Raw genomic sequence first — 15,811 nt, 5'->3', positions numbered from 1 at the left:
TGCAGTAAAATACCAGGCCCGTAAAATAAAAAATAGTTTTCAAGGACACGGAACGGTGCAGTAATACAGAATTCATGTCTCACAAGTCTGCGTACAAGAAGCAACTATAAAAGTCTGATTTTGAATCAAAACCTTCAACTGGGAAAATAAAATTAATCAGCGGAAATGACTTAGTTATGGAAAGCTCAAGGCAAAATTGTCGCTACTTATTCAGGTTTCAATCAACGTGCACCACGATTGAGACTGACCATACGAGCAGAAGAATCTGTTTGTTGTCCTCGTGAAGAGCGCCCATATGAGCTGGCCCCTCTCGTCTGATTTCTTGAATATCCACCAGCAGAAAACTGTCCGTGATTCAATGTCTTTCCACCATATCCTGAACGCCCACCTTGTCGTCCTTGGGAATAGTTGTCCTGCCACCTACCACTACCGCCGCCTGAGGCAACCGCTGCATAATCAGGCCCATCTCTTCTCCTAAGAGGTAAACCATCCAATGAACCGCCACCCAATTTACTCTCCATAGCTCGCTCGTTATTTTCAGCAAGAATAGACAGCTTCTCGGTCAATTGGAAGGCAAGAGCCTGCAACCTACTGTGCTCAACCTCATAGAAGATGATGCATCGGGTTGGTTGATCCCATGAAGCACGGAGCTCCTCATTAACCATCATCTTGCTCACGATGCTATGTATCTGTGACTCCGAGAGATCAAACATTTTGGACAGCTGGTCGAGGCTCACAGAACTGTAAGAAGCAGCATAAGTTAGCAAGTATGTTCTGAGGGCAGCTTCTTTGATCTTTGATTTCAACATCTCAAAAACATCCTCTTTGTTTCTTAGGAGCTTCCATACATCAAGTGATGTGATGACATCAAAAGCTTTTTGAAAGTCTCCTTGAGCAAGGGCTCTAGTAGCAGCCATGGCATGATCGCGAACATTTTCAGGTGGACCTCGCAAAGTTTGTCTCTCACTAGTTTCAAGTAACTTTCGGAAAGTCTTGCTTATTATTCTACGCTGCGATTCAAAGGTATTAGCAGCCATGTAGGGAACTTCCAACAGCATAGCACAAGAAAGATGAACAGCTTCCAAGAGTTCCAAATTGATGTGCATGTGATATGGCATTTGTTGTCTTCTTTCTCTCATTTCCTAAACGAAATAGAAAAATATAAGGGTGAGCTCACAAAACAGACATGACACCAATTATTTAGACGGACCAAAGAACTGTAACAATACTGTTCAAAAAGCAATATTATAATACAAATAATAATCCCAGAGAATCATATCTACAATTTTTATAGTCTGCTCTTTTTCTACTCTAATTAACAGAACAAGCACCAAACTCTATTCAAGTCACATCAGGAAGACATTGTTCATTTGAGAGTTGGTTAGCTTGATGCATCTAATATCTTAACCAGCTTGAAATTGGGTCAATAGAATAATAGATTATAATAAAATGATTCATTAAATCATGTATGCTTTTTATTTATGTGAAGTGTTGCACATATGTTTGCTAGCAAGGGTCAATCGAAAACAACCTCTTAGATAACACAAGCAAGGACAAGGTTGCGTACATCCGGCCCCCCAAACCTCACCTAGGTAGAAGCCACTTAATGGTATTAGTGTATTGAAATGTTGATGTAATGAAATGTCGTGAACCAGCTTGTAATGAGGTCATAAAGAAGAAAACAGTGACTACTAGACATAGGTCATTCAATTCCCTACAAACTTCAACGCAGACAGCTATTGCTTTGATTATTTATATGAATCCACAACATTAGCAACCTCTGAATAAGAGCAAATGATCAGATCTATAAGTATCACTGATCTTCTGATCTTGAAAGCTAATAAACTGGAAATGTCTACAAGTAAATAGTAATTCATCAAAGAAATTCAAAATAGGAAAAGAGACGATGATATTCAAGTGGCTAGGTGATTCTCCCAAAACGCAATCCAACATAATTCTTAATGATTTCCTTTTTAAGCCAAACACTAATCCCATTCTCAGATAAACGCTTCCCTAGTGCTAAAAAGTTATTTAACATCTCCTTAAATGAGTTGTTGACTACACATTGTTGCGATAAAGGTTTTGGGATTATTATTGCATCTCTCTTGAACAAAATTATTGTTATGCTTAGCACAAGAGCACAAGAAAAGTATATGGAAGGCTTAGGATGGTAAATTACAACAGAGATAAAATATACATGAAATACAAATGATTATACGATGTACATCTGTAATGGAAGTTAAGGGGAAAAAATAAAGTTTCAACTCAAATAGCACTATTGAGGCTTCAACTTAAGCTCTAATCTCATTGAAAGACAATAATTGATTAGTGAGATGCCAAATCAGAGAACAAAATTATTAACAAAGATTATAATGCAAATATTCACACATTACTCCAACCACTTCGAACCCACACACAAACACAAATTCAAAGTGAAGATATAGAACAAAGAGAGAACGCCATAAAAAGAATCAAGTCGATAAGTAGGCTAAAATTCATAACCCAAAATTCAAATGCCCACAAAAAATTTTCCTACATGAAAAAGGACACTATCAGTTAATTTACTCCTGTTCAAAGTCATCAGCATTTAAATACCTGCTCGGGAGTCTTCTCATGATATCGGTTTTGAGAGAAACCTTGTGCAAGTAGCTCTCTCACTCTTCCAGCAGAATATAATTCAGAAAGGCAGCTGTGTCCTTCTGTAATTAAACCAATCCTAAAAGCACAGAGGCCAAGCTGAGCCATTGCTCTATTGAACATTATTTGGGTTGAAATATCCATATGTTGAATCGTATCCTGTAAGTGGCTCATCAATAACAAGTCACGAGCAATCGAAAATTCATCCATAAGGGCATGGTGGTAGATATCACATAGCATTGCACGAGCCTTTGTTCGTTCATCTCCAAATTGATAAATGAGAGAAACTAAACTATCCATGAGGGCTCTACTTTGCTCTGGGAAAGTAGGCTTACGAGGAACAAGCTCGGGAGTTACTACAAACATGGCAGGACCCCTTGCTTCACCCGCGACCTTGAATTCCTCGCCTTCTTCCTCATTTTCCTCATCAGACTGTTCAGCCAATTTCCTCATGGCATCATAAACCTCTTGAGGTTTATAGTAAACAAACTCGACCCGTTTCAGGGCTACTTTTGCAGCTGCTTTCAGATCTTTAGTTTTCTCCAAGTATTCCTGGACATTCTGAGCCAGTACCAAAAACAAAAGCTCGTCCCTAAGCCTTTCAACATACTCCCGTGTGTAAGGATCTATACACTGCAAGCTTTTGAAAAACTCGACATCTATCTTCTCAAGGAAGGCAACCAAGTTTCCCCATACCCGAATGGTACCATCATAGTCAGCACCTTTCTGGGTTTCGTTTTCATCACGCTCAGCAGAATCATCAACAACAATGTTTGGATACTGAGCAAGAATATCAAGTATAACAAACATATTCTGCACACATTTCTTCCAAATGTTGATTGGCATGTGCCCACTAAGGCCAGGATTAACATCAAACTGGGCAGATACAACACTGAAAAGGATCTCCAGCTTCTGAGCAGGTGTCTTAGCAACCTTGGTCAAAAAGGTAAGCCGTTCAATTAGCTCCATTTTGCTAGTTCCCTTCTTACCACGCGAAGCAACAATTTCTTGCACTTTCTTATTCACTGTATCCCAAGTTATCTCACTAGGATCCTTCATGAATTGCTTATCTATAATCTTATCTTTCTTCCCATGCTTCTGCCATTCATCACCCTGCTGATCTGCGTCATCTTTCATCTCATCCTCCTCGTCAGTCCCTTCATCGGTTTCTGACTCGGGTTCATCCATAAAATCAGACTCATCATCATCATCAGACTCATCATCATCCACCTCATCCTCATCCTCAGGATTCTCCCTGTATTTATTAATCAAATCCTCATATTGCTTGTTGTTCTTCTTTAAATTCTGTTTCATTTTAACCAATGCTTTTGCATTGCTGCTGCTCATCTTTTTCTTAGCCTCCTTATTTGCTAAAGTCTCACTCAGAAAATCCTCCAACAATACAAGGGCTTTTATATAGATATTGGGAACCCTACCAGTCTCCACAACACGCATGACTTTCTCGAGCTGTTTATTTATCTTATCATAGTTCTCTTGGAGGTTCACCCAGTCATTGATTTTCATAGCATTCTTCATCTGCTCGACAGTAGCAGTCATCTCTTGAAAGCGCTTATCCTTTGCAGAGACGACAACTCGTTTTTGGCCATCAGAGTCTTCACTGTCACTAGCATTTTTCTGCAGGTACCTGCTTCCAGCATCAGCAGCTCCACCATCACCCGCACCCGCTACGTTCTCCTCAATATCATCATAATCACTCTCCTCCTCTTCAGTCTCGCTGTCACTCTTCAAAAGGGGAAAACGAAACATATTTTTTATTTATGGTAAATAGCATATCCTATACAAAATAAGGTAGTAAAATTGGATGAATACAAACCTGACCACCCCAGAAACGTGAAGCCATTTTCTCTTTGTCTGGAAAATCAGAAATCCACAAAGAAAAAAATTGTAAATTAAGAAATCAATCCCATAATCAAGGTATTCAAGTAAATTATAATTACAGAAGCTTAACAAATCACAGATTCATCCCAAACAATAAAAATAAGCATCTTATGTACTAAAATAAATAAAATTATAGAACAATCAAGACAATAACAAAAATATCGTCAAGTTCCTAAAAATCCTGAAAATCAAATTCCCAGACAATTAATTACTAAACTCTAACTATCAACAACCCAACAAATAATCTCCTTCCATCCAAAAATCCAATTCCCAGAATACAAAAAAAAAAAACCCTAAAAGTTCAGATTTTTTTCAATTAATTCATCAAAAAAGTCTCCGTTAACCGGAATTGGTAGATTTGCAGGCGTACCTGTGTTCTTTAAAATTCGAGACGGATTTGGATGCGGATATGGAATACGATTTCGGAACCCTTGAATTGCACTCGGGTGTTCTCCGGCGATGTTATGGATTTGCACTATATCAAATCCCCAATATTAATTTAACACAGACAGCGGCTGTAAGAGGAAAACCTTCCGGCTAGGGTTAGCTCATAAGGCTTCCTTCATGGGCCTCTGTGTAGTGTTGTCTTGTTTTATTTGCTTTCAGCCCATATATCCATTTCTTATATTTTCTGTGGGCCGTTTTCTTAGTAATTGGGTCTATATAGGATCCGACTTTCAGTTGGAAAAAAAAATCTTCGTACAACACCGTCTTATTGTGAAGTCTAGATTAAAAACACAAATGTTTAAATAAAATGATTTCATCATTTCAAAAAAATAAAATAAAATGATTTTAAGGTGAGACCATCTCTATTGGACTGATAACTGATCCAACGTATACTTATTATACTAAAGGTAAGACAAATGAGCTGATTGTATAAGTTCGTCTTATTGTAAGACATATACAAGACCAGCTGAAGAATTAGGGCATGCTTCGATTGGGTTTAAATATTTAAGGGGGTTAAAAAGTCAAAGTAAGAAAACAAAGTTGATAAATGAGAAATTAGCGAAATTTGATTGTTGTAGAGGTGAAAGAATGGTTGCAAAATAATAAAAAATGAAGAGGGCTCTCAATTTTGTGTATTTATCATAAGGGAAGGTTGGGGGAATGTATTACCTCCATATTAGGGAAAATCATTTTCTTTTTCTTTCATTATTTTTATTTCATGTTTATTTTACCTTCTTCACAACTACTTCAAATGCATCTTTATTTGCTTTCATTTCATTGGTTTGACTTTATTTACCCCTTAAATATTTACATTCAATTCAAGCATACATTTATAATATTCAAAGTAAATGTCCCTCATGGTGGATTTTCTTCATGTTTTGCAAGTCTTTTTGGGTTATTACTTATTATTATACACAAATATCATTTGACTTAAGATGGTCGCACTGTAATTTGTAAGACAATTTTTAATTCAACTAAATAACATAATTAAATTAATTAAACACATGAATTATCATACTTAAAATACACATTCGTAATGTTTGATATTTTACATGTTATTTTAAATGTTAAAACTGACACTTTAAATATTAAAATACTTGTTTTTTTAAATTTAGACTTCTTGTGTAAACATGTCTTACCATGAATTGGTGTTATATAAAAGTAGTTTTACTACAAAACTTAGATCTAATTTTGGATGATTACAATGCCAAATATTTGGAGAATTCTTCTAATTTTCAAAACAAGTATTTGGAGGGTTCTTCTAATTACTTTTGTTGTGAGTGTGTTCTACGTGGGGGCTAAAAGATGCCATTGTTTTACTTTCTTGGCTAAATTTTGAAATAAAATAAAATAAACCAATTCTATATATATATATATATAAAAAATAAAAAAAAAGTTTAAGCTTTAGCCTTTAATGGCCTCTAAACTTAAGGGTGCACTCCTTTAGATAAAAAGAAAAAGGAATTAAGATTCAAAAACAAGTTAAAGAAGCCTTAAGTACTCATTTGTCTTACCTTTGTGTATTTGGAGGGCTCCTACAACTTAGGCAAGTCTCTTTTGACTTTTCTGATTGATTTCAATTAAGTTGCTACTTCAATTTCCAATAACAGATTTGATAATTGATATAATTGATTTGCTTGATTAAAACTATTCATTATTCAATATTTTATCTTTTATCTTACAACTAGAAAATGACATAAGTATAGTATGATTATCGTGGAAAATAATAATCAGAAATTTGGTTAGGCTTTAGTCTGGTACAAATTTGTTAAAATCAAGATTCTAATTAGAATCATTTAAAGAGGTAGAATCGAATCGTAAGATTGTAAGATTCTATAATAAACCTAAATTTGCTATTTAATCATAATACTTTCATCTTAAAAATTTAAGTTTGTGAATTAAAGTTTCATTCAAATTATTTTCAAGAATGATAATGAAAAAATAATTAATAATTATTTTGAATCTTCATACCGATAAAAGAAATTTATTTAAAAAAAAAAGTATGATTTTGGATCGTCGAATAGAAAGATTAAATAATGAAAGATGATATATAAAAAATTGATAAAAATAAGAAATAAATTTGTAGAATCGGATCACAAAATCATAGAATCGCGTTATGAATTTACCTCTACAAATTTTATTGTAATTAGAATCGTATGATTCTACCTACAATTCAAACCGCTCGCTAGATTTGGGATCGTAAAATCGTTGAATAATAGATTAGAATCATGGTCTGGTGAATACTTAATTTATATTAAATAATAACGAGAGGTACTACCTCTATTTATACAAGAGATTAGAACTAAATTAAGAAAACGAAATATTATGGAATATTAAATTTAAAAAACTAAATCACAATAATATAAAATATAATATTCTATTTTTATACAATTATACCTTTTTTGTTCTAATCAAATGTTAATTTTTTAACAAAATTCACATCAAATATTTGATTTTCTAATTTGAAATTTTTTTCTTTATTTATATTCTCATTAAATATAACTATTTACATAATTATCATTAAAATATAAGTTTTATACTTACTTATTACCTTAACTAAATCCTGCAATGTGGTCCCCCTTCTTTTTTCTTAAATCGATGCCAAATGAAATGAGACATTTGATTAGAATAAAGTACCGGTTGAAATATCAATTTTGAACTAACATTCAAGTATTTGTTGTAATCTACTTGAATAAACAAGTGAAATAAGTTTTATTGATGTAAATTGGAGGAAATGGCAACTTTTAATGTCAGTCAATGGAACCTAATGATAATCCACGTACATCATCATCATACCAAGTATATCTCGTTTATAGAAACTATGATCAGGTTCTAGAGAGGAAAGAACGACGGCAGCTCTTATAAAGAAGAGTGCGGTCAAAGAGTCCCTAAGCTTGAGAAAGGTCTTCAAAGAGAGAAAAGTCTGCAACTTAAAAAAAAAAAAAATACGTACAAATAACTATAAATAAATATAAAAGTAATAAAAGAGGTAAAAAACAGTAATTAAGGCAGTAAAACAAATTGAACTACATGTTTATATCAAAAAGAGAAGAGCCAGCTATAGTGATTCAATAAGTAATTGATAGACATGATCATTGACAAGAACCCATTTTGTTCACTAACGTTTGAGATACTAATGGCTATGATATGAATATGCTCAATTTCTATTTTGATGAGTGTCACTCACTTGGCCCCATTTTAGTTTTAGCAATAATTCTAATTTTTTTTATTTAATTTCATCAACAAATACATTTTATTTTTTTATCTTAAGTTTTATCTTACTCATTTCTATCATCCACTTCTATTTTATCTTATTCACTAACTACGAATTAATTTTACACTTTAAATTTTATGTTTTTTCTTAACGAGACAAAAAGAGTACGAGTAAGAAGAGTCTATTTGGCTTGGTCTAGCTTCTCATTGGACTTTAAAATTCAACTTTCATTAATATGGATTGCTAAAATAATAAAACTAAAGATGAAATGATAACAAACTTGCCCATAACTAAAGTTGCAATTCTTCAAGCAATACAAAATATAGTAATACTTTCATCTTTTAATGCACAAGTTGGTTTTGCAAGCTACATTTTTAACATCCCAAAATTAGGTAGGGCATTATGCATACATCTTTATAAAAAAGTATGAAAGAGAAAACAAGAGTAACCATACATCTATTTAAAGGGATATAGGAGTAAAGTAAACAATTTCTAGTGCCCTTGTAAGTTTAATTTTTATTTATGGTGTAGATTTTTTTTATTTTTAGATTAAGTGTTTTTGTTAAATATGATATATTCATTAATGCTTTCCCGTTATTTTATATCAAAAATTTAAACTAGCTATTGAAATTAACAATCTTTTAAGTATTAAAAAATAGTTTTGAGTTTGACTTGATTTTTAATTATGTTATGTAATATTTCCGAGCTCCTTTTAAGCATTCTTTAGAGCCGAAAGACTCTTTAGTCGCATTCTCCTTCTAGGGTATGGGTTGTCGCCTTCCTTTCTTCTCCGGACCCTGATCATAGTTTTCTATGAGCGGGATAGTACTGGATATGATGATTCCCACTTACATATTTTGATCAAATGCCCGAATTCACTCTTTTCCTCGTACAGGTCGTATGACCAGTTAAATTATCCGTTTCATGAGATATTTTATCGCACAAACAAAACATGTGAAATATATACTAACAAGTTCATGCACAAATAAAACACTCTTCAAATTTCCCTTGAACAACTTTTTTCTTTTTACAAGATAAGCCAATTGGAAGAACAATATTACAAACAAACTCATGTATCTTTTCTAATAACTTATACTAACACCTCATTACTTGTATCCTTCCTAACTAGCTCAAGAACAATGTATTGTCCATAATAATATAGTGCCAAAAATACTTGATTTTGCTCTTCCATTTTATAGGCTCGAACACAACAATTATCTCTTAATCCAAAGATTAATCAAGCACAAACAGGCAGCAAACAGCTTGAAAACAGCCCTAATCCTTTCTTCTGCAAAAAAAAAAAAACACAAAACAAAATCTATCAATAAAATAAATACTACACAAGTTTTTTGATTTTGGATTTAATGCAAAATAAAAATATTGTACACTTTTTATTGTGTGAAATGACATGATATTTGCTCCGAATGGTTAACTGAAAACAACATTTTTTATTAGTTTAACAAAAGAAAAATTACGTACATTCAATCTTTTCAAACTCCACCGGCCCATTCTAAGTGGAAGCCAATAATAGCGACACGTCAGGGTAATGGAATTTAAAAGGTGATTTTTTTTCTTTTTTTTTTTGTAAAGGATGTCCCATGTACAATAAAGTATAAATATTAGTAAAACATTTAAAGTTCATAAATTTACTTTTATGGAAATAAAAAGGATAAAGAAAAAAGAGGAAAATAAAAAATGAAAAATTAAAAAGAGGAAAATAAATAAAGTGTAAAATGAAAAATACCCTTTTAGGTTTGACATGGAGGTATTCAGGGGGGATTTTATACAGATCCTCATCAACAGCCTTAGACTTGTAAGCATTGAATTTTGGCAGAGAGAGAATTGGAGTTGGAGGCTCCTTTATGTCATATGAATATCCTTCCCATTCTTGATTTTGCTTTATTTGTTCCTCTTTTTTTACTCCTTTCACATTTGTGTATCTTGAGCAACCTTTTCTCTGCTTTTCACCGATTACCAAACAATCAACTTACTACTTTTGTTATCATCAATAACAACAGTTAAAGATAATACTTCTTCTAATTTTTATTAATTGAGAAATACTCCCTCCGTTCTTTTTTGATCTTCCACTTTGGGTTTTTCACACATATTAAGGAAGATATAATCTTTGGGTTGTAGTGGATATTATTTTAATTAAATAGTAGTGTGAAGTGATGATTGTATTGAAAGTATGAGGTTGTAGTGGGTATTATTTTAATTAAATAGTAGTGTGAAGTCATAATTGTATTGGAAGTATGAGAGAGAAAATAATTATAAATAAAAGAAAAAGGGTACATTAAAAGAAAAGGGAGGGTTTTAAGGGGTAAAAGTGGGATAAAAACTTTCTAAAAATAGAAAGTATTCTAAAGTGAAAGAACTTTTACACCTACCCGTTATAGTAATGTGGAAGATCAAAAAAGAACAGAGGAAGTATCACTTTTGTAGCAACTAATATGACCAGAGGAAATATAATAAAATATTAAATTTACACGTTTGTCTCTTTAAATTTACTCCATTTATAAATTTTGTTATCAAAGTTTTTAGCACGAACGTAGAATACTACTACATGGACATGGTGAATCAAACACTTAAACTTTTGTGTTAAATGTTGCATAATTAATAGGAGTAATTAAATAGATTTCTGTCTAATAGAAAATATGTGTTATGTCAAAGCTTTACTAAATAAATTAATCTAAAAAATTTACTAAATAAATCAATACTTTGAATATATCTGATTTAAAATATTGTATGTCAAAGCTTTTTTTTATTTTTTTACAAACAAAACAAAACAAATCACTAGTGAAGTTATTTAACTAAAATCACGATCATGTAGCACATGTTGCATTACCTTTTTGAAGCATAGCTTTAACAACCTAGTTTAGGTAACATCATGCTTCATTATTGTTTGTTTCACGTTTAAAAGTAACATAAGTTTTAAAACCTTAAGGGTGTTTGGCAAAGAGAATAAGAATGCTGACACTTTAAGATGAAACTTTTAAATTGAGATCCCTTGTTTGTATGCTAGAGATTTAAAAAGAAGAAATAAAATGAAAGTCTCAACTCAAATACCTACCCTATATTTTTCTTGGGAAATTTCTCCCATTTAGTCCCATTCTCATTCCCATTAATCAAATAAAGACTTTGAACTTATTTTTAAAGGCAAAGTCTCGTTCCTTTCCTCAAATCCCTCATGTCAAACACCCACTAAGAGTAACATCACACTTCCTTAGTTAGTACTTGCTATAATAACTATGCAAAGCATAATACAATATCTTAGTAAATTTAAACATGCCCAAAGTAAAAATTGATAAATTTTAAAAAAGGTTCCGTGCTATTTTAAAAATTATCACATCTTTCTATATCTAATATATGCCAAGTAATTTAATACTCCATTAGACCCTAATTTTTCGGGCCCTGTACGGTTAAACATGTTGAACACGTTGAATCTAAATAATGTATGAATTGAACTTGAAATATGTTGTTTTTTGGAATTTAAATATTTACCCAATATGTATAATCTAGTCATTTTCTTAATTAGAGGGTATTAGAATATATTTGAAATATATTATTTAAGATAGTAGTATATTTGTAACATATTATATACGCTGAAAGAAAAAAGATCTATGTGACAACTGACAACTGACAACCAAACCAAAAACATTATTTGGAGTAAAGTGGTATACACTCTGACTTAAACTACACCCAATTCTCTATAGTCTAGTCAATCTTGATTAACTTCAACAATTTTTCCTTTATAAAATTAGAGATTATTTCCAATCAACTCTTAAGAATTTAGCAAATTGTTTACCAAATCATTTTTTTAGTTTTATTATAAATCCAAGTTTCAACAAATAATGGTCCAAAACCATTATTATAGTAATGTGAATGAAACAACTTTATGCTAAAAAAGTCAAATTATATAGTAGTAAGATCATAAGAAGCATAACAGAAAAAATTCATAAAATAGTTAATAAATTCTTTTTTTTACAATCTATTTTTCCTTAATTCAAATTTTGAGACTCCTATTTAATCTATCTAAATAATTAAAAGAATGTCTTCTTTTGTTTTTATAGGATCCTTTTAACACAAAATAGTGGCATGCAGAGAGTGGGGCTAATAACCGAGTACTTGAGTAGTAATGGAATTTTAAACAGGACAAAAGTTCAATCAGTATAATCACAAAATAAAAAAATAAAACCATTTAAAATAACTACTTAGTTTCACTTAAACTTTGCTAAACTAAAATTTATTTTAATGTACAAAAATTCAAAAAAAGATAAATTAGTTTGGGATGAAAAACTTACAGAGCGACGAGGAACGAGAATGACAGTAGGAGTCACGACGTCGTTTTGATATAAATCACCAGTGACATACAAATCTCTGTCTTCAACATCAGCTGTATCAGAGTAAGCAGCAAAACGAGCAAATGCAGGTTGTGATCTTGCACTTTCAAAACACTGCGTATAAGGCAGATCATCATCTCCATAATCCCAGCTTCCAAATGCTGGTACATGGTAATTCCATCTGTATTCCTGTTTAATCAATTAATTAGTCGTAATTTTAAATAATTAAGGAAGATTAAGGAAAATATCAAGAAAAGAAAGAAAAAAGCTTACATCCATGGTGGTTTTAAATTCTTCTGGGTTTGTTAAGTTTGTGCAGAAATGAGGTTTATAAAGAGATTTAATGAAGGAGAGAGAAAGAGGGGAGACAAATCGGTAAGGAAAGTAATGTTTCGAAAGAGACAAGAGAGAAACAAAAGGAAGGAAAAGGTAAGTTCCGTGACGTAAAATTTCTTTTTCTAATTTTTTTATTTATTTTGATTTTGATTTTGAAAATTAAAGGAAGATAAAATCTTTGGGTTGTAGTGGGTATTATTTTAATTAAATAGTAGTATGAAGTAATGATTGTATTGAAAGTATGAGGTTGTAGTGGGTATTATTTTAATTAAATAGTAGTGTGAAATAATGATTATATTGAATATATGAGAGAGTAAATAATTATAAATAAAAGAAAAGGGATACATTAAAAGAAAAAGAGGGATTTTAAGGGGGAAAAGTGGGATAAAAAATTTCTAAAAATAAAAAGTATTCTAAAGTGGAAGAACTTTTAAAACTACCCGTTATAGTAATGTGGAAGATAAAAAAAGGACGGAGGGAGTACTATTTTCTACCATCCACAGCAATTGTTACATTTTATTTTTTAATATTATTTATTATTATATTTAATCTGAATTTTATACTTAATTTAGATATCAAAATATAGTCAAGTGAAATTTTATTTGATTTGTCTCGATGAAATTTTATTAATATTAAATTTTTATAATTTTTAATTATATTAAATTAGAGATAATTAATTAGTACATTGAATACAGTGCACAAACTTGATGAAACAATTAGTGTAAATTAAATGAAGTATTTATTTGTCCATCAACAAATATTTCATTTCAATTTAGTTGAGTTCATTCCAATTGTTTAATTTTTACTTTTAGAAAAAAATGATTACTAACATATATAAACACACTATTGTTGTGGTCTCTGTCTTCTTTCATTCTTACATATGAACGCTTTTTATGGTGGTATGTGTAAACCATTTAATTGTAGTCTCTTCTAACTTGTAAATGTAGACTTTTTTTTTATTTTGGACTCTTTCTTATCTTAATATTTTAGATTAATTAACAACTAATTTAATCATTTTAGAATAAATAATAGTGAAGTTTTTTTTACAAACAACAGTCTTTAAATTACCAAACACGACATCGATACAGCCACTTCACCTGATGACCTGTTAAATCACCGTTGACCATGTTAAATGACTTTTGGCTTTCAATTAAATTCATTAATCAAACCTAATTATCCAATTACCCTCAATTAAAACCTTCTTCCGCAACCTCTCCCTACCGCTCCCTAATCACCACCATTAGTATGAACGATTAAGTGAGTAAGCTTTTTGATGTATACTAATAAATTTGTGGATTATGAGTAATGCAAAAATCATGAACATCAAAAAAGAGAATGAAGAAGTAAGATTGAATTTAGAATCAAAACAAAGAGCTCATCCAGACGATTATGGTCGAGCAATTGCAAAAATGGTTGTTGCACAGATTTGCGAAGGAATTGGATTTGTGATGTTTCTTGCAAATGGGTTTCTTTTAAATGGGTGAAAATCCAAGCTTGAAACTTCAGTTTGAAAATCTCTGAAAAATTGAACAAATTTGTGATGTTGAAGAGCTTGCTTTCCATCTTTCTTGAAACATATACCCAATTGTTTGAAAATCCACCACTTTCTTGAATTCCTCCCTGTCTATTTCTCTAACATTGCTCGAAATATATAGCCATAGTTATTCAAAAATTAGTGGAGTCATAAGAAAAATTAGTGAATCCACATACATATATTCAGTTACCGTTGTGGAGTCATAAGAAAAATTAGTGGCAAGCTCTTGGATTTATGTCCCTTATCTGTTATTGGTATTGTTTTCAGTCATCTTAATAGCTATAGTTATTGAAAAACCATTTGAAGAAAAACTATCTGAAGAAACATTAGTGGCAAGAAAAATTAAAGGAAGGGTTTGGTGGTGGTGGTGCTAGGGTGGGAGACTAGTGGTGATTGGGAAGGGGTAGAGAGAGGTTGGGGGAAAAGAGTTTAATTGGAGGTAATTGGGTAATTAGGTTAGATTAATAAATATAATTGAAAGTAAAAGGTCATTTAGCTTAGTCAATAGTCATTTAGCAGGTCATCGGGATGTGGCCGTATCGATGTCGTGTTTGGTAATTTGAAGGTTGTTGATTGTAATTGATAATTAATCCTAATATTTTTGCAAATCCATGAGACATTTGCTTTGAATTAGAGGGAATGTTCCTTAAGAGTCACCTCAATCCTCAAACGAAAGTTTATTCTATTGGTTGAAGCTTTAAAATATTATATATATATATATACACTCTAATATATCCTTACACGAGAATTCAACGCATGCTCTCCTTATATTGTATTAAATATTTTCTTTTAATAAGAGGCTGAGATTTGAATTAGTAATTTGTTATCACATTAGTTTTTCGATATTAGAATGGACTACTAAATTATGAGAGTTTGATTAAAAGTAATATAAAATGCGAAAATATGTTTGTATAATAATTTTAGAAAGTAGTAGGGACAATGGGGGTGTTTGTTCATGACTTTTGGTTTAGCTTTTTGATTGATTTTTGGCTTTTGTCTTTTGGCTTCTAGCTTATTGGTTCTTCAACAGCCAAAAGAATTGTTTGGTAAATGACTTTTAAATAGCTACAAAGCTGGTTTTTAAGCCAAATGAAGAAGCTGCTCCAGCTAGTATTTTTGGTTGGCTTTTGACTTGTTGGCCCACTTTTTCTCTAATAAACAGTTAACAACCAATACTCAAATTTATCAAACATCTCACAAACAACTGGCTTTTTCAGCTAGCTTAACAGCAAACATAAACAAGCAATATTTCCAACTGGTCAAACAATCTAACTAAAAAAAGTTAACCACCAACGGCTAACAATCAATTTCCAAACACCCCAATATGAAGTTAAAGAAACGTACTAAAAAAAAAACTCTAGCAATTTCTTTTGAAGAAACGAAACCAACTGGTCCATTTTCATT

General features: G+C 31.6%; 2 protein-coding genes across 3 annotated transcripts; both read right to left on the bottom strand.

Moving 5' to 3' along the window:
• Positions 1-5,143, bottom strand: LOC130798720 (eukaryotic translation initiation factor 3 subunit C-like). Its single transcript, XM_057661822.1, has 4 exons — positions 4,907-5,143; positions 4,472-4,509; positions 2,596-4,380; positions 1-1,142 (listed from the first exon to the last, which is right to left on the bottom strand). Exons 2-4 carry the CDS (start codon positions 4,496-4,498, stop codon positions 222-224), a joined length of 2,733 nt encoding a protein of 910 aa, XP_057517805.1. The 5' UTR covers positions 4,499-4,509; positions 4,907-5,143; the 3' UTR covers positions 1-221.
• A 4,031-nt stretch (positions 5,144-9,174) lies between these two features.
• Positions 9,175-12,906, bottom strand: LOC130797925 (uncharacterized). 2 transcript variants are annotated; one of them, XM_057660719.1, is made up of 4 exons: positions 12,811-12,906; positions 12,499-12,726; positions 9,942-10,157; positions 9,175-9,485 (listed from the first exon to the last, which is right to left on the bottom strand). In XM_057660719.1, exons 1-4 carry the CDS (start codon positions 12,814-12,816, stop codon positions 9,435-9,437), a joined length of 501 nt encoding a protein of 166 aa, XP_057516702.1. In that variant the 5' UTR covers positions 12,817-12,906; the 3' UTR covers positions 9,175-9,434. The 2 variants fall into 2 exon arrangements, with proteins under 2 accessions (XP_057516702.1, XP_057516703.1); XM_057660720.1 differs by having other exon boundaries at positions 9,942-10,154.
• Positions 12,907-15,811: the final 2,905 nt, after the last annotated feature.

The sequence above is a fragment of the Amaranthus tricolor genome, chromosome 13 (assembly GCF_026212465.1).
Source record: "Amaranthus tricolor cultivar Red isolate AtriRed21 chromosome 13, ASM2621246v1, whole genome shotgun sequence".
In the NCBI taxonomy this organism is placed as follows: Eukaryota; Viridiplantae; Streptophyta; class Magnoliopsida; order Caryophyllales; family Amaranthaceae; genus Amaranthus; species Amaranthus tricolor.
The sequence above is the reverse complement of the archived record's forward strand: the minus strand, read 5'-3'. Positions and strand labels throughout refer to the sequence as shown.